The sequence below is a fragment of the Pseudophryne corroboree genome, chromosome 6 (assembly GCF_028390025.1).
Source record: "Pseudophryne corroboree isolate aPseCor3 chromosome 6, aPseCor3.hap2, whole genome shotgun sequence".
NCBI lineage: Eukaryota > Metazoa > Chordata > Amphibia > Anura > Myobatrachidae > Pseudophryne > Pseudophryne corroboree.
Genome location: NC_086449.1, coordinates 796,562,518 through 796,589,604, shown reverse-complemented (window position 1 = coordinate 796,589,604; position 27,087 = coordinate 796,562,518). Strand labels below are relative to the sequence as shown.

Sequence of the window (27,087 nt, the reverse complement as noted above, 5' to 3'; positions counted from 1 at the left end):
TGCATGTTTTTTATGTTTTCCTTATGATGATTGCTTTTTGCATGTTTTTCCTAATACTATTGTGATGTCCGTCTGGGTTCACCGCTCAGTGGCAACTTTATTTTTTGTGGGCTCCGTATAGTTACTATTGGTCTTCCAAATATTCTTCTGTTTTGTGTGATTGGTTAGGTTCCTTATGCCCTTGATAGATCATTATATTTTTGGTAAGTTTTCTGAGGGCACTGTTTGTTTATGTATGTTTATTTTCTCTAACGTCCTAGTGGATGCTGGGGACTCCGAAAGGACCATGGGGAATAGCGGCTCCGCAGGAGACTGGGCACAAAAGTAAAAGCTTTAGGACTACCTGGTGTGCACTGGCTCCTCCCCCTATGACCCTCCTCCAAGCCTCAGTTAGATTTTTGTGCCCGAACGAGAAGGGTGCTCACTAGGTGGCTCTCCTGAGCTGCTTAGTAAAAAGTTTAAGTATAGGTTTTTTATTTTCAGTGAATCCTGCTGGCAACAGGTTCACTGCACCGAGGGACTAAGGGGAGAAGAAGCGAACTCACCTGCGTGCAGAGTGGATTGGGCTTCTTAGGCTACTGGACATTAGCTCCAGAGGGACGATCACAGGCCCAGCCATGGATGGGTCCCAGAGCCGCGCCGCCGGCCCCCTTACAGAGCCAGAAGACTGAAGAGGTCCGGAAAATCGGCGGCAGAAGACGTCCTGTCTTCAATAAGGTAGCGCACAGCACCGCAGCTGTGCGCCATTGCTCTCAGCACACTTCACACTCCGGTCACTGAGGGTGCAGGGCGCTGGGGGGGGGCGCCCTGAGACGCAATAAAAACACCTTATATGGCAAAAAATACATCACATATAGCTCCTGGGCTATATGGATGCATTTAACCCCTGCCTATTTTTCCTTAAAAAAGAGGGAGAAAGGCCGCCGAGAAGGGGGCGGAGCCTATCTCCTCAGCACACTGGCGCCATTTTTCCTCACAGCTCCGTTGGAGGGAAGCTCCCTGACTCTCCCCTGCAGTCCTGCACTACAGAAACAGGGTAAAACAAGAGAGGGGGGGCACTAATTTGGCAGATAAATCTATACAGCAGCTATATAAGGGAAAAACACTTATATAAGGTTATCCCTGTATATATATAGCGCTCTGGTGTGTGCTGGCAAACTCTCCCTCTGTCTCCCCAAAGGGCTAGTGGGGTCCTGTCCTCTATCAGAGCATTCCCTGTGTGTGTGCTGTGTGTCGGTACGTTGTGTCGACATGTATGAGGAGGAAAATGGTATGGAGGCGGAGCAATTGCCTGTAATAGTGATGTCACCCCCTAGGGAGTCGACACCTGACTGGATGGTCCTATGGAAGGAATTACGTGATAGTGTCAGCACTTTACAAAAGACGGTTGACGACATGAGACAGCCGGCAAATCAGTTATTACCTGTACAGGCGTCTCAAACACCGTCAGGGGCTCTAAAGCGCCCGTTACCTCAGATGGTCGACACAGATCCAGACACGGACACTGACTCCAGTGTCGATGGTGAGGAAACAAACGTATTTTCCAGTAGGGCCACACGTTACATGATCACGGCAATGAAGGAGGTTTTGAACATTTCTGATACTACAAGTACCACAAAAAAGGGTATTATGTGGGGTGTGAAAAAACTACCCGTAGTTTTTCCTGAATCAGATGAATTAAATGAGGTGTGTGATGAAGCGTGGGTTTCCCCCGATAAAAAACTGCTAATTTCTAAAAAATTATTGGCATTATACCCTTTCCCGCCAGAGGTTAGGGCGCGTTGGTAAACACCCCCTAGGGTAGATAAGGCGCTCACACGCTTATCAAAACAAGTGGCGTTACCGTCTCCTGATACGGCCGCCCTCAAGGAACCAGCTGATAGGAAGCTGGAAAATATCCTAAAAAGTATATACACACATACTGGTATTATACTGCGACCACCAATCGCCTCAGCCTGGATGTGCAGTGCTGGGGTGGCTTGGTCGGATTCCCTGACTGAAAATATTGATACCCTGGACAGGGACAATATATTATTGACTATAGAGCATTTAAAGGATGCATTTCTATATATGCGAGATGCACAGAGGGATATTTGCACTCTGGCATCAAGAGTAAGTGCGCTGTCCATTTCTGCCAGAAGAGGGTTATGGACGCGACAGTGGTCAGGTGATGCGGATTCCAAACGGCATATGGAAGTATTGCCGTATAAAGGGGAGGAGTTATTTGGGGTCGGTCTATCGGACCTGGTGGCCACGGCAACGGCTGGGAAATCCACCTTTTTACCCCAGGTCACCTCTCAGCAGAAAAAGACACCGTCTTTTCAGGCTCAGTCCTTTCGTCCCCATAAGGGCAAGCGGGCAAAAGGCCACTCATATCTGCCCCGGGGCAGAGGAAGGGGAAAAAGACTGCAGCAGGCAGCCTCTTCCCAGGAACAGAAGCCCTCCCCCGCTTCTGCCAAGTCCTCAGCATGACGCTGGGGCCTTACAAGCGGACTCAGGCACGGTGGGGGCCCGTCTCAAGATTTTCAGCGCGCAGTGGGCTCACTCGCAAGTGGACCCCTGGATCCTGCAGGTAGTATCTCAGGGGTACAAATTGGAATTACGAGACGTCTCCCCCTCGCCGGTTCCTGAAGTCTGCTTTACCAACGTCTCCCTCCGACAGGGAGGCGGTATTGGAAGCCATTCACAAGCTGTATTCCCAGCAGGTGATAATCAAGGTACCCCTCATACAACAGGGAAAGGGGTATTATTCCACGCTGTTTGTGGTACCGAAGCCGGACGGCTCGGTGAGACCTATTTTAAATCTGAAATCCTTGAACACTTACATACAAAAGTTCAAATTCAAGATGGAGTCACTCAGAGCAGTGATGGCGAACCTGGAAGAAGGGGACTATATGGTGTCTCTGGACATCAAGGATGCTTACCTCCATGTCCCAATTTGCCCTTCTCACCAAGGGTACCTCAGGTTTGTGGTACAGAACTGTTATTATCAGTTTCAGACGCTGCCGTTTGGATTGTCCACGGCACCCCAGGTCTTTACCAAGGTAATGGCCGAAATGATGATTCTTCTTCGAAGAAAAGGCGTCTTAATTATCCCTTACTTGGACGATCTCCTGATAAGGGCAAGGTCCAGAAAACAGTTAGAGGTCGGAGTAGCACTATCTCAAGTAGTACTACGACAGCACGGGTGGATTCTAAATATTCCAAAATCGCAGCTGATTCCGACGACACGTCTGCTGTTCCTAGGGATGATTCTGGACACAGTCCAGAAAAAGGTGTTTCTCCCGGAGGAGAAAGCCAGGGAGTTATCCGACCTAGTCAGGAACCTCCTAAAACCAGGCCAAGTGTCAGTGCATCAATGCACAAGGGTCCTGGGAAAAATGGTGGCTTCTTACGAAGCGATTCCATTCGGCAGATTCCACGCAAGAACTTTTCAGTGGGATCTGCTGGACAAATGGTCCGGATCGCATCTTCAAATGCATCAGCGGATAACCCTGTCTCCAAGGACAAGGGTGTCTCTCCTGTGGTGGTTGCAGAGTGCTCATCTTCTTGAGGGCCGCAGATTCGGCATTCAGGACTGGGTCCTGGTGACCACGGATGCCAGCCTGAGAGGCTGGGGAGCAGTCACACAGGGAAGAAATTTCCAGGGCTTGTGGTCAAGCATGGAAACGTCACTTCACATAAATATCCTGGAACTAAGGGCCATTTACAGTGCCCTAAGTCAGGCAAGGCCTCTGCTTCAGGGTCAGCCGGTGTTGATCCAGTCGGACAACGTCACGGCAGTCGCCCACGTAAACAGACAGGGCGGCACAAGAAGCAGGAGGGCAATGACGGAAGTTGCAAGGATTCTTCGCTGGGCGGAAAATCATGTGATAGCACTGTCAGCAGTGTTCATTCCGGGAGTGGACAACTGGGAAGCAGACTTCCTCAGCAGACACGACCTCCACCCGGGGGAATGGGGACTTCACCCAGAAGTCTTCCACATGATTGTGAACCGTTGGGAAAAACCAAAGGTGGACATGATGGCGTCCCGCCTCAACAAAAAACTGGACAGATATTGCGCCAGGTCAAGGGACCCTCAGGCAATAGCTGTGGACGCTCTGGTAACACCGTGGGTGTACCAGTCAGTGTATGTGTTCCCTCCTCTGCCTCTCATACCCAAGGTACTGAGAATCATAAGAAGGAGAGGAGTAAGGACTATACTCGTAGCTCCGGATTGGCCAAGAAGGACTTGGTACCCGGAACTTCAAGAGATGCTCATGGAGGACCCGTGGCCTCTACCTCTAAGAAAGGACCTGCTCCAGCAGGGACCCTGTCTGTTCCAAGACTTACCGCGGCTGCGTTTGACGGCATGGCGGTTGAACGCCGGATCCTGAAGGAAAAAGGCATTCCGGATGAAGTCATCCCTACCCTGATCAAAGCCAGGAAAGATGTAACTGTGCAACATTATCACCGAATTTGGCGTAAATATGTTGCGTGGTGCGAGGCCAGGAAGGCCCCTACAGAGGAATTTCAACTGGGTCGTTTCCTACATTTCCTGCAAACAGGACTGTCTATGGGCCTAAAATTAGGGTCCATTAAGGTTCAAATTTCGGCCCTGTCGATATTCTTCCAAAAAGAACTAGCTTCAGTTCCTGAAGTTCAGACGTTTGTCAAGGGGGTACTGCATATACAGCCTCCTTTTGTGCCTCCAGTGGCACCTTGGGATCTCAATGTAGTTTTGGGGTTCCTAAAATCACATTGGTTTGAACCACTCACCACTGTGGACTTAAAATATCTCACATGGAAAGTGGTAATGCTGTTAGCCCTGGCTTCAGCCAGGCGTGTCTCAGAATTGGCGGCTTTATCCTATAAAAGCCCTTACCTAATTTTTCATACGGACAGGGCAGAATTGAGGACTCGTCCTCAATTTCTCCCTAAGGTGGTTTCAGCGTTTCACTTAAACCAGCCTATTGTGGTACCTGCGGCTACTAGGGACTTGGAGGATTCCAAGTTGCTGGACATAGTCAGGGCCCTGAAAATATATGTTTCCAGGACGGCTGGAGTCAGAAAATCTGACTCGCTGTTTATCCTGTATGCACCCAACAAGCTGGGTGCTCCTGCTTCTAAGTAGTCTATTGCTCGTTGGATTTGTAGTACAATTCAGCTTGCACAATTTGTGGCAGGCCTGCCACAGCCAAAATCTGTAAAAGCCCATTCCACACGGAAAGTGGGCTCATCTTGGGCGGCTGCCCGAGGGGTCTCGGCTTTACAACTTTGCCGAGCAGCTACTTGGTCAGGGGCAAACACGTTTGCTAAATTCTACAAATTTGATACCCTGGCTGAGGAGGACCTGGAGTTCTCTCATTCGGTGCTGCAGAGTCATCCGCACTCTCCCGCCCGTTTGGGAGCTTTGGTATAATCCCCATGGTCCTTTCGGAGTCCCCAGCATCCACTAGGACGTTAGAGAAAATAAGAATTTACTTACCGATAATTCTATTTCTCATAGTCCGTAGTGGATGCTGGGCGCCCATCCCAAGTGCGGATTGTCTGCAATACTTGTACATAGTTATTGTTACAAAAATCGGGTTATTATTTGTTGTGAGCCATCTTTTCAGAGGCTCCTCTGTTATCATGCTGTTAACTGGGTTCAGATCACAAGTTGTACGGTGTGATTGGTGTGGCTGGTATGAGTCTTACCCGGGATTCAAAATCCTTCCTTATTGTGTACGCTCGTCCGGGCACAGTATCCTAACTGAGGCTTGGAGGAGGGTCATAGGGGGAGGAGCCAGTGCACACCAGGTAGTCCTAAAGCTTTTACTTTTGTGCCCAGTCTCCTGCGGAGCCGCTATTCCCCATGGTCCTTTCGGAGTCCCCAGCATCCACTACGGACTATGAGAAATAGAATTATCGGTAAGTAAATTCTTATTATTGTTCACAAAATATATTTTTTATTTTTTTTCTGCTCAGCTACCAACTTGGTGGGTGTCAAGGCACATGTCCCCCTAGTGTGCCCCCTACCGCCAATTTTTTTGATCTCTGAGACATGGGACGCTTTACGGTTCCCTTTTTGTCTGGAGGCGTTTTTTTCTTTGACTTACTTTCAAGGTGTCGCCTTTTCTTTTTAAGTTTTATTTTCTTGTCTTTCTTTCTATCCTCTGACTCTGTTCGCCCCCCCCCCCCGCACTTTTCCCATTAGTTTTTCTCTTTTCTTTTCTGTACTGCCCTCCTGATCTGATCTCTATTGCTATTTGAGTTTGCTGATACTATTCCTAAATGGCCCCTGCTCTTCGTGTAATCTCAGTTAATGCAAGGTATCTCAACATCCCCGAGAAAAGGTCCCAAGCCCTTCGCTCCTTCCTAGCAAACAAAGCAGACATAGTTCTTGTCCAGGAGACACACTATCGTCACTCCTCATCCTCTCCTCAACTTAAAAATAGATTTTCCCTGACGCCTATTATAGTATTTACCCCCTATCAAAGTCTAAGGGGGTAGCGACTCTGTTTGCTACCCTTTTGCCAGTCTCTATAGGCACAGCCCACCACTTGGAGAGCGGGAGATGCCTTTTGATAATTTGCACCATGTTTAACACTACTTTTGCTATTGTAAATATCTATGCTCCTAACCAAGGACAATTACTGTTTTTAGAAAGCATCTTTGACGAAATTGATTTGCTTAAACAGGGAATTTCAATTGTAGGGGGGGAGGGGATCTTAATTGGGCTCTTGACCCTCGGCTAGACCTCTCCTCTGGTTTCTCATCTACTCCGACCCATCTGTCGAGAAGGTTGAGGCGCCTACTCCACACTCACCAGCTGTCTGACGCTTGGAAAATACTCAGTCCTACCATTCGGGATTTTTCACATTACTCTGTCCCACACCGTTCTTATTCTAGGATAGATTATATCCTTTAAGATCATAGCTATCTTCAGTTGGTCCACGAAGCATCCATAGGCCTGACTACTTGGTCGGATCACGCGTCAGTCCATCTGGACTTGACGCTTGGTACCCCTGACCCCACCCACCGCTCTTGGCGATTCAATGAATCGCTCCTATACGATCCCTATTGCAAAACTCAATTAAAAGAAACCTTAGATATGTACATAGAATCCAACGTATCCCCTGAGGTATTGAGCCTTGTCATTTGGGAAGCCCACAAGTGTGTAGTACGTGGCAAATGTATACAATTGGGGTCATATCTTCAGAAGTAAAGGCAGGGTCAGATTTTATGGGCTGTTACCAAAAATCCAACTTCTGAAATCCTCCCATAAAAATACCCTCTCATCTGATGTTTATGCGGATCTTGTTTGGGCCCGTTCATCACTCAACAAATTGTTCTTAGATAAAGTTAAATTCTCCTTTAGAAAATGCCGTAATAGATATTATCGCTGGGGGAACAAACCTGGCAAGATGCTGGCCAGGGCTTTACGCTCTCAGAGAGCTCTTTCATATATTTCCTCTATTAAAACCGAGCAGGGTTCCACTTTACACAATACAGATAAAATAGCTGAGACGTTTTGCTCCTATTCCTCTTCGTTATATAATTTGCCCTCCCCTGTGGGCTACACAGATATTGGCGAGAAACAGAAGGCCATTCACTCTTACCTTACGAAAATCGGATTTCCAATACTCGCTGCTGAAGCTAGTGAGGAGCTTGAGAAACCCTTTTCCTCTCTGAAACTTGAAGAGGCTCTCAAATCAACTCCATCCGGATAGAGCCTGGGCCTAGATGGCTTCACTATTACTTACTATAAAGCCTTCAGACATAGGTTGATTCCTTTATTTCTGGAGGCCTGCAATACTGTTTCAGTTGCTACGCCTTTCTCTCGTCAATCTCTGGAAGCCCACATTACCGTAATCCCTAAACCTGGCAAGGACCTGTCCTTGTGTCCCAGCTACCGACCTATCGCTCACCTTAACACTGACATAAAGCTTTTTGCAAAACTTCTTGCTAATAGATTAAAATGCCTTTTGCCGTCTCTTATACACACTGACCAAGTGGATTTTGTCCCTGGCCGTGAGTCTAAAGACAACACCTGCAAGATCATAGCTCTCATTCATTACATTTCAACCTAAGACTCTCCCACTATCCTGTTATCTACAGATGCCGAAAAGGCTTTTGATAGGGTTGATTGGGGTTTCATGGCCGGTCTGCTGAGATATTTGGGATTGGGTCCTACGTGCCTTCACCGTATTTTAGCCCTATACAATTCCCTGACAGCTAGGATTAGGATTAATGGCTCTTTGTCAGGCTCTTTTGATATTCATTATGGTACCCGACAGGGATGTTCACTTTCACCTTTAATATTTATACTTTGTATGGAGGCTCTGGCGTGGGCAATTAGGCTTAATCCTGTTATTTCAATAAATACAGAGTACTGCGCACAAACTCGCCCTTTTTGCAGACGATTTATTAGCCACTATTGCAAATCCCGTAATCTCCTTTCCCAACTTGATGGAGGAGTTCTACATTTTCGGGGACCTTTCCAATTTTAAAATAAATTATTCCAAGTCGGTTGCCTTGAATATCACATCTCCTCCTTCAATGGTGGCGGGGCTTAAACTGGCATTTCCTTTCTCCTGGGACACCTCTCAAGTTAAATATTTAGGGGCTACTCTTACTAGAGATCTCTCACGCCTATTTGATTCTAACTTTGCCCCTTTATTGGTTAAGATACGATCCGATCTCCAGACTTGGAAGTCGAAACCATTTTCTTGGTTTGGGAGACTGGGAATACCTAAGATGAACTCTCTCCCTAAAATTCTTGATTTATTGCAGGCTTTTCCTATCAAAATCCCCTTGAAATGGTTTCAAGATATCCAAACACTTTTTAGAGATTTCCTTTGGGGTGGAAAACGTCCATGTCTGAGGTTTAATTTGATGTTCAGACAGAAAGATAGAGGCACGATTCGTCTCCCTAATATTCAGGGGTACTATAAGGCTTGTCATTTGAGCAGGATTATGGAATGGTCCAGACCAGAATCATCTAAACAGTGGGTTCAAATAGAAAAACATTCCCTGTCAATCCCTATAGATATAGCCCAATGGCTCCCTGCTCTTCCTAACCCTTCTCATTCTACTGTTGGCCCGACTTTAACATGCTGGAAGATGGTCAGGAAATTACCGTCTGTTTCTTCGTAGAAATCTTCCTACTTTTCCAATGTAAATTTTTCCCTGGTTTTGACTGTAAAGGCATTTCATTCCTGGTATGATAGGGGCCTCGTTCGTGTTGGACAGCTGGTGAGTGGGGATGGGATTGTATCTTTGTCAGATCTACATACTAAATGGGGATTGTCTTCAGTAGACTTCTAGTGCTACCTACAGGTCCGCCACTTTTTGCAATCGTTTGGCCACTTAAGGTCCTGGTATTCTGTTTTGTCACCCTTTGAATGCCTCTGTGCTAGTTCGGAGGTCCCTAGCCATTCTATTTCTAAGATTTATAATATCCTACTGGCAGACTCTCTCCTTTTACTCAGGTGTGGAATACCGAACTGGGGGCCGACTTAGACGATGGCCAGTGGGGGGAAAAAATCAAATTAGCTCATTCCTGCTCTGCTAGCACGTTAATTATTGAGACCCAATACAAATTAATTTCCAGATGGTATAGGTGCCCTGATACTCTCTCCAAAATGGGACCTGGTGTCCCTAACGTTTGTTGGTGATGCTCCAGTGGACTGGGTAACCCATTCCATATTTGGTGGCTCTGTCCTGTCATCCAACCCTATTGGAAGAAGGTTATTTCCCTCTCTGCTACAATAATGGGGGAAAATGTCCCTACAAACCCACAGTTTGGGCTATTTCATTTCTCCTCTGGGTCCATCTCAAGCTACAAAAAAAATCATTATTATGTCACCTAAATAATGCGGCAAAGGCAGTTATTCCTGTTCGCTGGCGCTCTCCCTTTCCTCCAACGGTGTAAGACTGGCTCCATAGGATTGATCTTTACATGGAAGTGGACGATATAATGTCCTCTGTAGACCATTTTAAAGACACGTGGTTTAGATGGCTGACCTTTAAAGATTCTACTACATTTAGGGAGATCCTTACTTTAATAGCCGTCATCAGTTCCCCTAAGCATACCCTTACTTGGCATTTCTTGTATAAGATTGAACTTTACAGATTTAACTTTTTTTGTTTGTTTGTTTCTCAAGTTTTGGATCAGGTCCCCCCCCCCCCCCCCCTTCTTCTCTTCTCTATCTCGATTTCTTTTTTGTTCTACTAGTACTACTCGTACTATCTGAGAATTTGATTCATTAATTTAAAAAAAAAATGTTTTTAATTATTATATCTCTGTAGTCAGGTCTGTTTGCATTTCTGTTCTATTTATGGGCTATCATTAATGTCAAATTTAGTTCTGGTGAATTAACTGCGGATATCCAGACCATTAAGCAAGCCTCTGAGATGATTACTGTGTGTGACGATAGTACTTAGTTCTTTCTATTTACCTTATGTACAATTTATTTTCTTCAGTAAAAACCTAATTTGCAATAAAAAATCTCCTGCTCACCCATCTCTTCTCTCGGTTGAGAATTCCTTCATGTGAATGACCCGTTAATCCTACTGGAAACAGTCCAGGTTGCGTCATTTTTGGAAATATTTGAGAACGGTCCAGTCTGTGATATTTCATCAGCGAGCTCGTATAGTAAGTCCTGTAATAAACTCGGCGATGGCATTATATCTGGCACAGGACGGAGGGCAATTACTCTTTGCTGCATAGTAGCTACTGCTTATTTTTACATACTTTTTATTGGGCAATCTTTCCTTTCTGTTTTACTTATTTGAAATAATTGAGTGTTGCGTGCTGGGCAGCGGCTCACCACGAATGCCTTCATCGTTGGAGTGTTTCAGCAGAAAGATCAGCGAACTGCCTCCTAAGTGTGGGGTTTTGGGCTCTTTGCTCAGGTGAAAAAAAAAATGACCTTCATTTTCCTTTTTCTGAGTACTTATATATATTTATAACATTCTGTCTATAAATATGAATTAAGCAGTGCCATATGCTTTCTCCATCTCCAGGAGCGGGTACGCTGCTGTGTGGTTGCGTTACAGGGACAGACTAGCATGGCATATTTGCAGCATTACGATGTATATCGTGGCACAATGTGGCACCTGTAAGTATTTATTAGGGCTGGAATCACCTACTGCAGTCTAGCTGGTCTGTCAGGCATTGTGTACTCAACAAACATCTGCATTGGACATTTAACCGATACAGTCAAGCTAAACAGTCCAGAAAAGCTTTTTATTTTATGCTTTACTAGCTGAATACCCGTGCTTCGCTACAGAATTTCAAGTATTTCCGTGAGTATAACTTTAATTTTGAAGGACTTCCTGGTAAACTAATTAGACTTAGAACAGGACATGCTCCGCCCGCCGCTGCCAATTTTTGTCAGGCCGCCCCTTCCGGGCACAGTTTTCTTTTAGGGCAGGGGTGGCCAAAGTGTCAACTGCTGTGGACGTCCAGCAACAGACAATAAGAATCAGGCTGATTCTTATTGGCTAGCTGTGCTTAAACTGAAGCCACATCTGTCTCTGTTGGTTGTCACTGTGACAGCAATAGCCAATAGGAATCAGGCTGATTGTTATTGGCTGACGCTGTCACAGGAAACGGCCTCCATTGCGCCGGATGCATTAGTGCAAGACTTAAAGAGGAGGCATAGGGGCAGGGCAGGCTTGAGGGTGCGTTATACCCATAGGGCCGACGCCTGGATCGTTCAAGACTGGCAGGCATGGCAGCAACCCCGCTCACACAGTCTGCACTGAGACTGCTGTTGGACTGCAAATGCCGTCCATGGCTGAGGGCAGGGAGGGTTTGGGAGCTCCTCTCTCTGACAGGTTAGGCTACTCTACTGCGCGGGGCTGGGGCAATTTAAAGTATGTTTTTTTTTTTCCTGTGGGGTACAATGTGCTTGTTTGTGTGTTTTTTTTTTCTTCTTCTTCCTGTGGTGTTTTTAATTTTTTTTATTATTTCTCTGACGTCCTAGTGGATGCTGGGGACTCCGTAAGGACCATGGGGATTAGCGGCTCCGCAGGAGACTGGGCACAAAAGTAAAAGCTTTAGGACTACCTGGTGTGCACTGGCTCCTCCCCCTATGACCCTCCTCCAAGCCTCAGTTAGATTTTTGTGCCCGAACGAGAAGGGTGCACACTAGGTGGCTCTCCTGAGCTGCTTAGTGAAAAGTTTAGTTTTAGGTTTTTTATGTTCAGTGAGACCTGCTGGCAACAGGCTCACTGCATCGAGGGACTAAGGGGAGAAGAAGCGAACTCACCTGCGTGCAGAGTGGATTGGGCTTCTTAGGCTCCAGAGGGACCGATCACAGGCCCAGCCATGGATAGGTCCCAGAGCCGCGCCGCCGGCCCCCTTACAGAGCCAGAAGCAAGAAGAGTCCGGCAAATCGGCGGCAGAAGACATCCTGTCTTCCACAAGGTAGCGCACAGCACTGCAGCTGTGCGCCATTGCTTCTCAGCACACTTCACACTCCGGTCACTGAGGGTGCAGGGCGCTAGGGGGGGGCGCCCTGAGCAGCAATAAAAACACCTTGGCTGGCTAAAAATACATCACATATAGCTCCTGGGCTATATGGATGAATTTTAACCCCTGCCAGAACACACAGAAAAACGGGAGATAAGGCCGCCGAGAAGGGGGCGGAGCCTATCTCCTCAGCACACTGGCGCCATTTTCCCTCACAGCTCCGTTGGGAGGGAAGCTCCCTGGCTCTCCCCTGCAGTCACTACACTACAGAAAGGGTTAAAAAAGAGAGGGGGGCACTAATTAGGCGCAGTATTAAAAATACAGCAGCTATAAGGGGAAAAACACTTATATAAGGTTATCCCTGTATATATATATATAGCGCTCTGGTGTGTGCTGGCTAACTCTCCCTCTGTCTCCCCAAAGGGCTAGTGGGGTCCTGTCCTCTATCAGAGCATTCCCTGTGTGTGTGCTGTGTGTCGGTACGTTTGTGTCGACATGTATGAGGAGGAAAATGATGTGGAGACGGAGCAAATTGCCTGTAATAGTGATGTCACCCCCTAGGGGGTCGACACCTGAGTGGATGAACTGTTGGAAGGAATTACGTGACCGTGTCAGCTCTGTATAAAAGACAGTGGTTGACATGAGACAGCCGGCTACTCAGCTTGTGCCTGTCCAGACGTCTCATAGGCCGTCAAAGGCTCTAAAGCGCCCGTTACCTCAGATGGCAGATACAGACGCCGACACGGATACTGACTCCAGTGTCGACGGTGAAGAGACAAATGTGACTTCCAGTAGGGCCACACGTTACATGATTGAGGCAATGAAAAATGTTTTACACATTTCTGATAATACGAGTACCACCAAAAAGGGGTATTATGTTCGGTGAGGAAAAACTGCCTGTAGTTTTCCTGAATCTGAGAAATTAAATGAGGTGTGATGATGCGTGGGTTTCCCCCGATAACAACTGATAATTTCTAAAATGTTATTGGCATTATATCCTTTCCCGCCAGAGGTTAGGGTGCGTTGGGAAACACCCCCTAGGGTGGGTAAAGCGCTCACACACTTGTAAGAACAAGGGCTCTACCCTCTCCTGAGATGGCCGCCCTTAAGGATCCTGCTGATAGAAAGCAGGAGGGTATCCTAAAATGTATTTACACACATACTGGTGTTATACTGCGACCAGCAATCGCCTCAGCCTGGATATGCAGTGCTGGTTTGGCGTGGTCGGATTCCCTGACTGAAAATATTGATACCCTAGATAGGGACAGTATATTATTGCCTATAGAGCATTTAAAAGATGCATTTCTATATATGCGTGATGCACAGCGGAATATTTGCCGACTGGCATCAAGTGTAAGTGCGTTGTCCATTTCTGCCAGAAGAGGGTTATGGACACGACAGTGGTCAGGTGATGCGGATTCCAAACGGCAAGGAGTTATTTGGGGTCGGTCTTTCAGACCTGGTGGCCACGGCAACAGCTGGGAAATCCACGTTTGTACCCCAGGTCGCCTCTCAACATAAGAAGACGCCGTATTATCAGGCGCAGTCCTTTCGTTCCCAGAAGGGCAAGCGGGCAAAAGGTTCCTCATTTCTGCCCGTGACAGAGGGAGAGGAAAAAGGCTGCAGAAATCAGCCAGTTCCCAGGAACAGAAGCCCTCTCCCGCCTCTGCCAAACCCTCAGCATGACGCTGGGGCTTTACAAGCAGACTCAGGCACGGTGGGGGCCCGTCTCAATGAATTTCAGCGCGCAGTGGGCTCACTCGCAAGTAGACCCCTGGATCCTTCAGGTGATATCTCAGGGGTACAAATTGGAATTCGAGACGTCTCCCCCTCGCCGTTTTCCTAAAGTCGGCTTTACCGACGTCTCCCTCTGACTGGGAGGCAGTTTTGGAAGCCATTCACAAGCTGTATTCCCAGCAGGTGATAATCAAGGTACCCCTCCTGCAACAGGGAACGGGGTATTATTCCACACTGTTGTGGTACCGAAGCCGGACGGCTCGGTGAGACCGATTCTAAATCTAAAATCTTTGAACACTTACATACGGAGGTTCAAATTCAAGATGGAGTCACTCAGAGCAGTGATTGCGAACCTGGAAGAAGGGGACTACATGATGTCTCGGGACATCAAGGATGCTTACCTTCATGTCCCAATTTACCCTTCTCACCAAGGGTACCTCAGGTTTGTGGTACAGAACTGTCACTATCAGTTTCAGATGCTGCCGTTTGGATGGTCCACGGCACCCCGGGTCTTTACCAAGGTAACGGCCGAAATGATGATACTCCTTCGAAGGAAGGGAGTTTTAGTTATCCCTTACTTGGACGATCACCTGATAAGGGTAAGATCCAGAGAACAGTTGGAGGTCGGTGTAGCACTATCTCAGGTAGTGTTGCGGCAGCACGGTTGGATTCTCAATATTCCAAAATCGCAGCTGGTTCCGACGACTCGTCTTCTGTTCCTAGGGATGATCCTGGACACAGTCCAGAAAAAGGTGTTTCTCCCGGAGGAGAAAGCCAGGGAGTTATCCGAACTAGTCAGGAACCTCCTAAAACCGAGCCAAGTCTCAGTGCGTCAATGCACAAGGGTTCTGGGAAAAATGGTGGCTTCCTACGAAGCAATCCCATTCGGCAGATTCCACGCAAGAACTTTCCAGTGGGACCTGCTGGACAAATGGTCCGGGTCGCATCTTCAGATGCATCAGCGGATAACCCTGTCAGGATAACCCTGTCACCAAGGACAAGGGTGTCCCTCCTGTGGTGGTTGCAGAGTGCTCATCTTCTAGAGGGCCGCAGATTCGGCATTCAGGACTGGGTCCTGGTGACCACGGATGCCAGCCTGCGAGGCTGGGGAGCAGTCACACAGGGAAGGAATTTCCAGGGCTTATGGTCAAGCCTGGAGACATCACTTCACATAAATATCCTGAAGCTAAGGGCCATTTACAATGCTCTAAGCTTAGCAAGACCTCTGCTTCAAGGTCAGCCAGTGTTGATCCAGTCGGACAACATCACGGCAGTCACCCACGTAAACAGACAGGGTGGCACAAGAAGCAGGAGGGCAATGGCAGAAGCTGCAAGGATTCTTCGCTGGGCGGAAAATCATGTGATAGCACTGTCAGCAGTGTTCATTCCGGGAATGGACAACTGGGAAGCAGACTTCCTCAGCAGACGCTCTGGTAACACCGTGGGTGTACCGGTCAGTGTATGTGTTCCATCCTCTGCCTCTCATACACAAGGTACTGAGAATTATAAGATCGAGAGGAGTAAGCACTATATTCGTGGCTCCGGATTGGCCAAGAAGGACTTGGTAACCGGAACTTCAAGAGATGCTCACGGAGGATCCGTGGCCTCTACCTCTAAGAAGGGACCTGCTCCAGCAAGGACCCTGTCTGTTCCAAGACTTACCGCGGCTGCGTTTGACGGCAGGGCGGTTGAACGCCGGATCCTGAAGGAAAAAGGCATTCCGGATGAAGTCATCCTTATCCTGATCAAAGCCAGGAAGGATGTAACCGCAAAACATTATCACCGCTTTTGGCGAAAATATGTTGCGTGGTGCGAGGCCAGTAAGGCCCGACGGAGGAATTTCAACTGGGTCGATTCCTACATTTCCTGCAAACATGAGTGTCTATGGGCCTGAAATTGGGGTCCATTAAGGTTCAAATTTCGGCCCTGTCAATTTTCTTCCAAAAAGAACTAGCTTCAGTCCCTGAAGTTCAGACGTTTGTAAAAGGGGTACTGTATATACAGCCTCCTTTTTGTGCCTCCAGTGGCACCTTGGGATCTCAATGTAGTTTTTGGGTTCCAAAAGTCACATTGGGTTGAACCACTTAAATCTGTGGAGTTAAAATATCTCACATGGAAGGTGGTCATGCTGTTGGCCCTGGCCTGGGCCAGGCGCGGGTCAGAATTGGCGGCTTTATCCTGTAAAAGCCCTTATCTGATTTTCCATTCGGACAGGGCGGAATTGAGGACTCGTCCTCCGTTTCTCCCTAAGGTGGTTTCAGCGTTTCACCTGAACCAACCTATGGTGGTGCCTGCGGCTACTAGGGACTTGGAGGACTCCAAGTTGCTAGACGTTGTCAGGGCCCTGAAAATTTATGTTTCCAGGACGGCTGGAGTCAGAAAATCTGACTCGCTGTTTATCCTGTATGCACCCAACAAGCTGGGTGCTCCTGCTTCTAAGCAGACTATTGCTCGTTGGATTTGTAGTACAATTCAGCTTGCACATTCTGTGGCAGGCCTGCCACAGCCAAAAATCTGTAAATGCCCACTCCACAAGGGAGGTGGGCTCATCTTGGGCGGCTGCCCGAGGGGTCTCGGCTTTACAACTTTGCCGAGCAGCTACTTGGTCAGGAGCAAATACGTTTGTAAAATTCTACAAATTTGATACCCTGGCTGAGGAGGACCTGGAGTTCTCTCAATTGGTGCTGCAGAGTCATCCGCACTCTCCCGCCCGTTTGGGAGCTTTGGTATAATCCCCATGGTCCTTACGGAGTCCCCAGCATCCACTAGGACGTCAGAGAAAATAAGAATTTACTTACCGATAATTCTATTTCTCGTAGTCCGTAGTGGATGCTGGGCGCCCATCCCAAGTGCGGATTGTCTGCAATACTGGTACATAGTTATTGTTACCAAAAAATCGGGTTATTGCTGTAGTGAGCCATCTTTTCTAGAGGCTCCTCTGTTATCATGCTGTTAACTGGGTTTAGATCACAAGTTATACGGTGTGATTGGTGTGGCTGGTATGAGTCTTACCCGGGATTCAAAAATCCTTCCTTATTGTGTACGCTCGTCCGGGCACAGTATCCTAACTGAGGCTTGGAGGAGGGTCATAGGGGGAGGAGCCAGTGCACACCAGGTAGTCCTAAAGCTTTTACTTTTGTGCCCAGTCTCCTGCGGAGCCGCTAATCCCCATGGTCCTTACGGAGTCCCCAGCATCCACTACGGACTACGAGAAATAGAATTATCGGTAAGTAAATTCTTATTTTTTAATTGTGGCGGACAATGTGTTTTTTTGTTTTGTTTTTTTTTCTCTGTGGGGTGAATGGGCCTAATTCAGACCTGATCGGTGCTGTGCGATTTTGCACAGCAGCCGATCAGGTCTGAACTGCGCATGCGCCAGCACATCGCAGACAGCCGACGGCTGTCATAGCCCAGCGATGGCCTCTGCCTGATTGACAGGCAGAGGCGGTCGCTGGGCGGGAGGGATGCAGGACGTCTGCGTTAAGCCGTCGTTTAGGGGGGGGGGGGGGCGGTCCAGCCAACGCAGGCGTAGCCGGACCGTGCCGGGGGCGGGCCGTGGCAGCTGCGTGATGTCACATGCAGCCGCTGCGACCTGAGCAGCGACTAGTAGCTCCCAGCCAGTGTGCAGGAGCTGCACTGATCGGGAGCTACTACTGAAGTACAAAAGCATTGCCGCTGTTCGATGCTTTTGTACTTCTGCGACGGGGCAGGAACTGACATGCGGGACGGGCTAGCCCTGTGCTGGGCATCCCCCCGCATGCCAGTGTGCCTGATCGTAGATGCGCTAATTTTAGCACAGCTACGATCAACTCTGAATTAACCCCAATGTTTTTTTCTTCTTTTCTATGGTGAACAGCGTGTTTGGGTTTTTACATTTTTCTTGTGGGGACCAATATATTTTATTATTGTGGGGGCCAGTGTGCATGTTTTTTTCCTTTTTGGAGGTTAGTGTGGGATTTTGTCAGGACAGTCAACACGCCCCATTGCTGCGAGGTCATACCCCCTTTTTGGCATGCCACGCTCTCTTTTTCGGATCAAATGTGCCTACTCAGTAGATCATTGAAGATGTTCATCTTCTATAGTAGATCACAGAGTCCATAAATCTGTCCGTCCTGTTTTAGGCCATGCTAAAACTGTGACGGGGCACACTGGGGTGTGTAGTTCCACAACATCTGGATGGCCGCATGTTTAAATAAAAAGTGGCCAATTCAGGTGATCCCCCAAACAATTAGTTTAGGCATTCTTTCAGATGGGGAAAAAAATCTAAGTAAATAAAGACTAAATTAAAAATTAGCTAAGAGAAAACTCGTATAAGCGCTATTAATAAAGAATAAAGGAAAATTATACATTCCTCATGTTTCCTTCGAGTCCTGTTTCCTTTATCCTTCTTTTCACTTGAAAAGATTTCTCATTGATGAGTTGTTAGGTTCGATGAGCATGTAAAAAAAATACATAAAACAATGTGTAGTATTGTCAAAAAAGATAAGGCAGTCTTTATCTAGCCCTTAGGATCCCCCAGTATTGGTGTGAAGGTAATCAGCAGCGAACCCCAACTCACACGAGAAATTTGTGGACTATGTGCGTAAAGGTTTCTTTAGTTGCTCTTTAGAATCCCATATACCCATCACCAGAATGTATGAGATGCGTACCCCACTCACTTAAAATATATGGGATTCTAAAGAGCAATAATTTTCCTTTAGTCTTTATTAATAGCGCTTATACAAGTTTTCTTTTCCCTAATTTTTGTATGCAGTTTGACTTTGGTGGGTGTGGGGACACCCGTGTAGGGAATTGTTCTTGTTAAAGCTGCCATTTTGCGCACATCTCTGGCCAATCCATATTGTTTTCTGTGTATTCGATTTATTTCACCATTGTGACTGCCTGGGTAGTGCTGCATCTTTATCATGTTTTCATTTAGGGAAAGTAGATCTGTGGTTTATGAAAAAGCATTTCATGATAATCATGAGTCATAATGTAATCATACAGTAGAATTAATTGACAATGATCTAGATCAGTGTTTCCCAACCGTGGTCCTCAAGGCACCCTAACAGTCCTGGTTTTAGTGATATCCAGGCTTGAACACAGGTGACTTAATTAGTACCTCAGTTATTTTGATTTAACCATCTGTACGGAAGCCGGGATATCCCTAAAACCTGCACTGTTGGTGTGCCTTGAGGACCGCGGTTGGGAATGCCTGATCTAGATGGTGCCATGCATAAATTAGAAGGTATACTTCAAAAAGAAAAGAAAATGTGGTGGGAGGTGGTGACTATAGAGAAATACCTCGCCAGTAAAATCATACCACGAGGATATAAAATAGATAAAGTGGCCTCATTCTCGAGTTCCAGTGAGGAATTCAAGAATGAATGGGAACTTATCATAAAAGATTGTTCATTTAGATTGATGGAACTAATTATCAAAGAAAGAAAGAAAGAATTAAATAAATTGGAAGAAGAAATAAATATCTACAAATCACTTGTAGCACCTTTTTCTAATTTAGAAGAGTTCAAAGAGTTAGAAAGCTCCATAGAATTTAGGATAAAAAGAACAGAAAGGGCCCTCATCAATAAAAAGCTCAAAAAGTTTAATAGAGATAAGATGGAAAGTCTTAATAAGGAGGATATAAGTAGAAACGATAACCCAGAGGATGTTACTATCCGCCAGAGGATTTCAGACAAAAGCATTATAAACCACATTTTAATGAGAATTATGGAAATATACGTGATAACCCCCAAATTTAGTAGAATAAAGCAGCTCCTGAATGGAAAAAATATACATACAGGAGGAATACATATAGGTCTGACAACCATTATGACGAGGAAGGAAGATCGGTAGGATATAGACCAAATAGTGAGAGTTTGGAATGGTGAGCAACTTCACCTAGAAAAAATAAAAATTTTGAAAATGGTAGACAAGGAAGGAGCGTCTTAAGATACATCCTTTTATGAAACTGCTTTTCCCCTCTAAGGGATTCCAACGATAATTCTCCATCTTTTTTAGAACAACGAGGCCGCTTTCGTGGGAAAAAAATAACATATAGAGCACGAGGAAAAAGAGGGGGTAAACAAAAATCCATCTTAAAAAAACAAGTTGAAAAAAAGAGAAAAGAAAAGGACCACCAAAAAGATTAAAATTAAAGGAGACAAAATTACCACAGATAGAATTAAGCCCAAACTATCTAGGGTAAAAATCTTTAATTTGAGCTCCCATATTCTTACTAGGGAACAAACCTCATTGCTGGGAAAGGGTTTAATATATGCCCCAACCAATTATCTGAAACCGTTTGATTTATTTCTTGACGTTCAGAAATTTGTAATTTGGTGGGTGTGGTGACAGCCGTGTAGGGAATTGTTCTTGTTAAAGCTGCCATTTTGCGCACATCTCTGGGCAATCCATATTGTTTTCTAAGGAAATAAAGGGGTCTATTCAATTCACCGACAGTTGAATAGCGCCGGGAGTTAGCTCCCAGTGCTATTCAATACAGCGACAAGTGACACCAATTGTCGGGAATTCTTCTTTCACCGCCGGGGTATGAGAGAGGAAATCCGACAAAAGTGCTGCCGCACGGCCGGCGCGAGGCCGATTCTGTCGGGAAACAGCATCGCGGCGGGGAGTTAAGTCGGAGAATGCCCATTCTCCCGACAACTCAACCTGTTCAGTCCGCGAGAACGGGCCTTCGCCGACTTAACTTGAGCTGAATTGAATAGCGACGGGAGCTAACTCCCGGCGCAATTCAACTGTTGGTGAATTGAATCGACCCCATAAGTTTTAAGCCACAACTACATGTGTTACAGGAAGAGCTAAATAGCCGTAGGCAGATCACCTGTTAAGTACAGTATTCTCTCTGCAGAACTTTTATTAGTGGCGTTATATAAATAAACAATGACAATAATATATTAAAATGCTCTGAAATATGACAGACTAGGAAAAATAAGATGGTTGTGCTTCATTAGTTACAGTGACTAGTAATGCACATGTGGGTGGTTTATCATTCTTTGCCCGCACTCGGGATAAGTAGAGGAAGCGGAATTAGACAATCTTGGATGTGTTGCGAGTACACTACTGCCAGGTGTAGTTATACAATTATCTCTGGTTGCATATATCCCTACGATGTGTCCTTCTTTACTGTACAGGCGGCTAACAATGATTGCAGGTTTGCCATATCCCTTCACATAAGCTGCATCGTGGCATAATTCCAGCTACATCCTGAGTAAATGTATACATTTGCGCTTTGTGGCTGTGTTGCAATGCTGGGTTGGTGCCCAGTCCTCTCCCATGATGCTCAGCTAGTAGTTCAGCAGCAGATGGACCTGCTCTCTCCCTGGTCTATGAGGTTGGGTGTTCTATCTCTTGTCCCGGGACTGTATGCAGGGATTTTGGCCGGTGACGATACATTATAAACCCATGTTCCGTTTTACTAATAATCCAGCTAATTGGGGCTTTTGTGTTCTGTTGCAGAGAGATGGCCGATGAGCAGATTTTCAAGTTGATCTTAAAGATATTTTCCAGAGGATCGCAGGAGGTCCAGGCACAAATTGGAGCATATGACCCTTCTTTAGAGCGTTGGTTTGATATGTTGGCAGAATGCTTTCGATGCCTAAGAAACGCCTGCGTGCAGTGCACCCAAAATCAAGATGCAATCAGGTAGGTGCTACACGGCGATCTTTCTTAGTAAGCCCGAAGCTTTTTTTGTTTAGGAGGATTGATGTTTGGCACTTTCTTCATCCTAATCTAACAAAGCAATTAATGATCAACTAAACAGGAATGACCCTGGGGGGTGGGGGTGTTTGGGCACCCATAAGTATTGGGCACCCTACGAGGGAGGCAATCATGAGACCGCCTGTCGGTATCCCGGCGGGTGTGGTATTTTAAGTAGATAAGACTTAGGTTGACAGTGTCTAGGTCGACCACTATTGGTCGACAGGTACTCTAGGTCTACATGAGAAAAGGTCGACATGTGTGTTTTGTCTTTTTTTTTTGGTGTCGTTTTCGCCGTACAGTGACCGGGAACCCCAATTAGTGCACCGTGTCCCCTCACATGACTCGCTTCGCTCGCCATGCTTCGGGCGAGGTGCCTCGCTCCGCTACCGCTGCGCTTGGCACAGGTTACCATTCCCAATTGTAGTTCACGGGGATCGTAAAGTATGAAAAAGTTCTGAAAATGAAAAAAAAAAGTGAAAAACGTGTGTCGACCTAGAGTCCCTGTCGACCTAGAAACCATGTGAACCTACTTACTGTCGATCAATAGTGGTCGACCTAGACAGTGTTGACCTACTTACTGTCGACCTAAAGACTGGATCCCGATCCCGGCGGCCACAATGCCGACACCAGAATCCCGACATGTTGTGGAATGCCGCCGACGGAATACCGGTGCCACAGGTTTTTCTCCCTCTGTGAGTGTCCACGACACCCATAGAAGGAGAACATAACCTGCGGGGAGCGAGGTGAGCCAAACATGCCCGCAAGGAGCTTTCTAGCGCTCACCCCGCTGCCGGCATGCTGTTGGCCGGGATCCCACTGTCTGTATCTTGACAGCCGGCATCCTGGGCATCGGTATATAGTAGTGTTCCTTCTAGGATGATGAAGGGGCAGGGCGCCGGAGTTCGGGGGCACATTGGAGCGCACGTGGCCATGCAAATTAGCCCCCGTCATTTTAGTGGGTGGCGTGGCCCACAGACGCTGCTATAGAGGGCGTCTGTGGCCGTCGACGTCACTGTTGGGGGCGTGCCCAGCACCTCTGTCGGTACTGGGCTTCCCCAGCTCTCTCCCAATGCGTGAATGGATGCCGCGCACATGCGCACAGCATCTTTATACGCTGGGAGGGCAGGAAGCGGGCGGCTGTTCTAGCAGGGTGCCACAAAAGGGGCAGGGCGCTGCGCCCTGCTAAAACAGCCTAGAGTGAACACTAATATAGTATGTATTCCTCGTACAAAGCTATTGCATTCTTTTGCCTATTGGGCACGACTGCCTCATTTCTGCTCGCAGCCTCCTGAGGTGGTCAGCATAAATCTGGCAGAAACCAGGACTTTGCATGGGTTAGGCCTCTTTACGCGTCTAAACCTGGTGCATTTGGGCGCGATAAGTAATTCAGTAGCGCCCAATTTGCAAAACAATTGAATAGCTCCGCAAGGCGCCCATTACTTATCGGTACCCAATTAAATTCCCTCCTAAATGTCCATTGTACGCATTATGCAATAAATGGACCTGAAGAAATCTGAAAATTATTACGATCTACGTTATTGAACCCAGTGAATTTGCTGGTACGAGGGGCCCTACACTTACCTCGGCTGCGCCATAATATTGTCCTGCTCCCGTTCTCGTCCCTGCAATCTGTCCTTCTGCAGTGGGAGCCATTGGCAGGGAGAGAATGGTGAAGGGCGGTGCATTATCCCACTGTACGTGTCTGACACGGCGCGTACCTTGTAGGGTTATTATATAGCTATTATAAAGACCATGAACACTCGCATAATAACATGTCACAGAAACTGTACATGTACGGATGTGTCCATCTGGGAATGGATTTTTTCCCCGTTTGCTGTACAGGTTAAAGGAAAGCCCTGAGCAAGCATAATCTGTGCTCCCAGTGCCTTGGCACACAGTGCCCTGCATAAAATACTTGTATGTTCTTGCGGTTTCACTGTGTGGGGCTGGATGCTCTCCCTTTAATTAGGTAGGGAAAGCTTGCATAAACTTACCACAGCGCTTCGGGAGCTGCTTGAGCAGATGTCACAGCAATGGTTGGAGAACCTGGAGCTGAGTACGTACATCCAGGAAATGGTCTATGGGGGAGACCATCCGACTGAGAACCTGAAGCTAAAAGCTGTGGCTCTTTAAAGCGGAGCGTTCATGTGAAGTTACTGTTATCTGTTGTTTTATTAGTAACAGTGACTGTTAACATCTCTCGTTACCCTAGTGCTTCAATGGGGGAGGGTTTCCTCAATGCAACAGGCAGTATTTTAGCAAGGCATAAGCACCTCTGTGACCCGGCATCTGCAGTTATGTCTGAAAGGCGGAGGAGAAGATTGAAATGACTGCCAGAACCTGATTGGAAGAGTTCTGACGTCAACCACTCAGGAGCCGGCTGTCATTTCTGCGCGTGCGTGAAATCCGGCAGTTGAAGAATATTCTAGCTGTTGGCCAGCAGAGGTCTCCATTAATTATGTAATAAAGTTGGGTTTTATTGGGGTGAAAGGAGTGGCCACAGCCCTGGCTGGTCAAGCCTAGTTCTTGGATTTCTCTAATACCAGCTTACGCAGAAGCTCCAATGCTGGTTCTGTTTATAGGGTAGTGGGGGTGCATTTGTTTTCTTTAAATTAGTATTTTAAACATAATTAAAAACATGTGGAGCACGGTGATATAGCTTCATTAGCAGCTATATGTTTGCCCTGTCTATTAGTGAGTTTTTCTTACGCATTTCCAGCGACCTTTTATTTTGCTTACTATTACATATGGCGAGTTGTATATTTCGCATTAGGAATATCTGTAGGGCAAGTTGCTTCGCAGTGAGGTTGATTGAGGCTCGATTCCAACGAGTTTGGCCGTCATCCCATTCTATTATATGCGGCGACTTGGAAGTCGCCGGAGTGGCTCCACTTACGTTCAACATCGCACCCTATTACATTTGGACCATAATGTAGAGATATTGTGAAAGTGTTTAAAAAAAAAATATTTCTCTGACGTCCTAGTGGATGCTGGGAACTCCGTAAGGACCATGGAATAGCGGCTCCGCAGGAGACTGGGCACAAATAGAAAGCTTTAGTACTACCTGGTGTGCACTGGCTCCTCCCCCTATGACCCTCCTCCAAGCCTCAGTTAGATTTTTGTGCCCGAACGAGAAGGGTGCACACTAGGGGCTCTCCTGAGCTTTTTAGTGAAAGTTTTTTATTTTCAGTGAGACCTGCTGGCAACAGGCTCACTGCATCGAGGGACTAAGGGGAGAAGAAGCGAACTCACCTGCGTGCAGAGTGGATTGGGCTTCTTGGCTACTGGACACCATTAGCTCCAGAGGGACCGCTCACAGGCCCAGCCTTGGAGCTCGGTCCCAGAGCCGCGCCGCCGGCCCCCTTACAGAGCCAGAAGCAAGAAGAGTCCGGCAAATCGGCGGCAGAAGACATCCTGTCTTCCACAAGGTAGCGCACAGCACTGCAGCTGTGCGCCATTGCTTCTCAGCACACTTCACACTCCGGTCACTGAGGGTGCAGGGCGCTAGGGGGGGGCGCCCTGAGCAGCAATAGAAACACCTTGGCTGGCTAAAAATACATCACATATAGCTCCTGGGCTATATGGATGAATTTTAACCCCTGCCAGATTTTCACAAAAAGCGGGAGAAAGGCCGCCGAGAAGGGGGCGGAGCCTATCTCCTCAGCACACAGGCGCCATTTTCCCTCACAGCTCCGCTGGAAGGACGTCTCCCTGACTCTCCCCTGCAGTCCTGCACTACAGAAACAGGGTTAAAAAGAGAGGGGGGCACTAATTGGCGGGTTATTAACAATACAGCAGCTATAAGGGAGAAACACTTCTATAAGGTTGTCCCTATATCTATATATAGCGCTCTGGTGTGTGCTGGCATACTCTCCCTCTGTCTCCCCAAAGGGCTAGTGGGGTCCTGTCCTCTATCAGAGCATTCCCTGTGCGTGTGCTGTGTGTCGGTACGTTTGTGTCGACATGTATGAGGAGGAAAATGATGTGGAGGCGGGGCAATTGCCTATAATAGAGATGTCACCCCCTAAGGAGTCGACACCTGAGTGGATGGCTTTATGGAAGGATTTACGTGACAGTGTCAGCTCCTTACAAAAGACGGTTGATGACATGAGACAGCCGACTAATCAGCTAGTCCCTGTCCAGGCGTCTCAAAAACCATCAGGGTCTCTAAAAAGGCCGTTACCTCAGGTGGTGGATACTGACGTCGACACGGATACTGACTCCAGTGTCGACGGTGAGGAGACAAACGTGACTTCCAGTAGGGCCACACGTTACATGATCACGGCAATGAGAGAGGTGTTAAACATTTCTGATACTGCAAGTACCACTAAAAAGGGTATTATGTGGGGTGTGAAAAAACTACCTGTAGTTTTTCCTGAATCAGATGAATTAAATGAGGTGTGTGATGAAGCGTGGGTTTCCCCCGATAAAAAACTGATAATTTCTAAAAAGTTATTGGCATTATACCCTTTCCCGCCAGAGGTTAGGGCGCGTTGGGAAACACCCCCTAGAGTGGATAAAGCGCTCACACGCTTATCAAAACAAGTGGCGTTACCGTCTCCTGATACGGCCGCCCTCAAGGAACCAGGTGACAGAAAACTGGAGAATATCCTTAAAAGTATATACACACATACTGGTGTTATACTGCGACCAGCAATCGCCTCAGCCTGGATGTGCAGCGCTGGGGTGGCTTGGTCGGATTCCCTGACTGAAAATATTGATACCCTGGATAGGGACAGTATATTGTTGACTATAGAGCATTTAAAAGATGCATTTCTATATATGCGAGATGCACAGAGGGATATTTCCACTCTGGCTTCAAGAGTGAGTGCGCTGTCCATTTTTTCCAGAAGAGGATTATGGACGCGACAGTGGTCAGGTGATGCGGACTCTAAACGGCATATGGAAATATTGCCTTATAAAGGGGAGGAGTTATTTGGGGTCGGTCTATCGGACCTGGTGGCCACGGCCACGGCAACTGCTGGGAAATCCACATTTTTACCCCAGGTAGCCTCTCAACATAAAAAGACGCCGTCTTATCCGGCTCAGTCCTTTCGTCCCCATAAGGGCAAGCGGGCAAAAGGTTCCTCTTTTCTGCCCCGGGGCAGAGGAAGGGGAAAAAGACTGCAACAGACAGCCACTTCCCAGGAACAAAAGCCCTCCCCCGCTTCTGCCAAGTCCTCAGCATGACGCTGGGGCCTTAC

The 27,087-nt window shown here is 47.2% G+C and overlaps 1 protein-coding gene across 2 annotated transcripts in view; it reads left to right on the top strand.

Annotated features, from left to right (window-relative positions):
* ATXN10 (ataxin 10) overlaps window positions 1-27,087 on the top strand; it is a 345,162-nt gene that overhangs the window by 55,378 nt on the left and 262,697 nt on the right. For both annotated transcript variants that reach the window (XM_063928886.1, XM_063928887.1), the window contains exon 2: window positions 21,641-21,826. In XM_063928886.1, coding sequence (XP_063784956.1) covers window positions 21,641-21,826 — 186 coding nt within the window. The remainder of the gene's footprint in view (window positions 1-21,640; window positions 21,827-27,087) is intronic.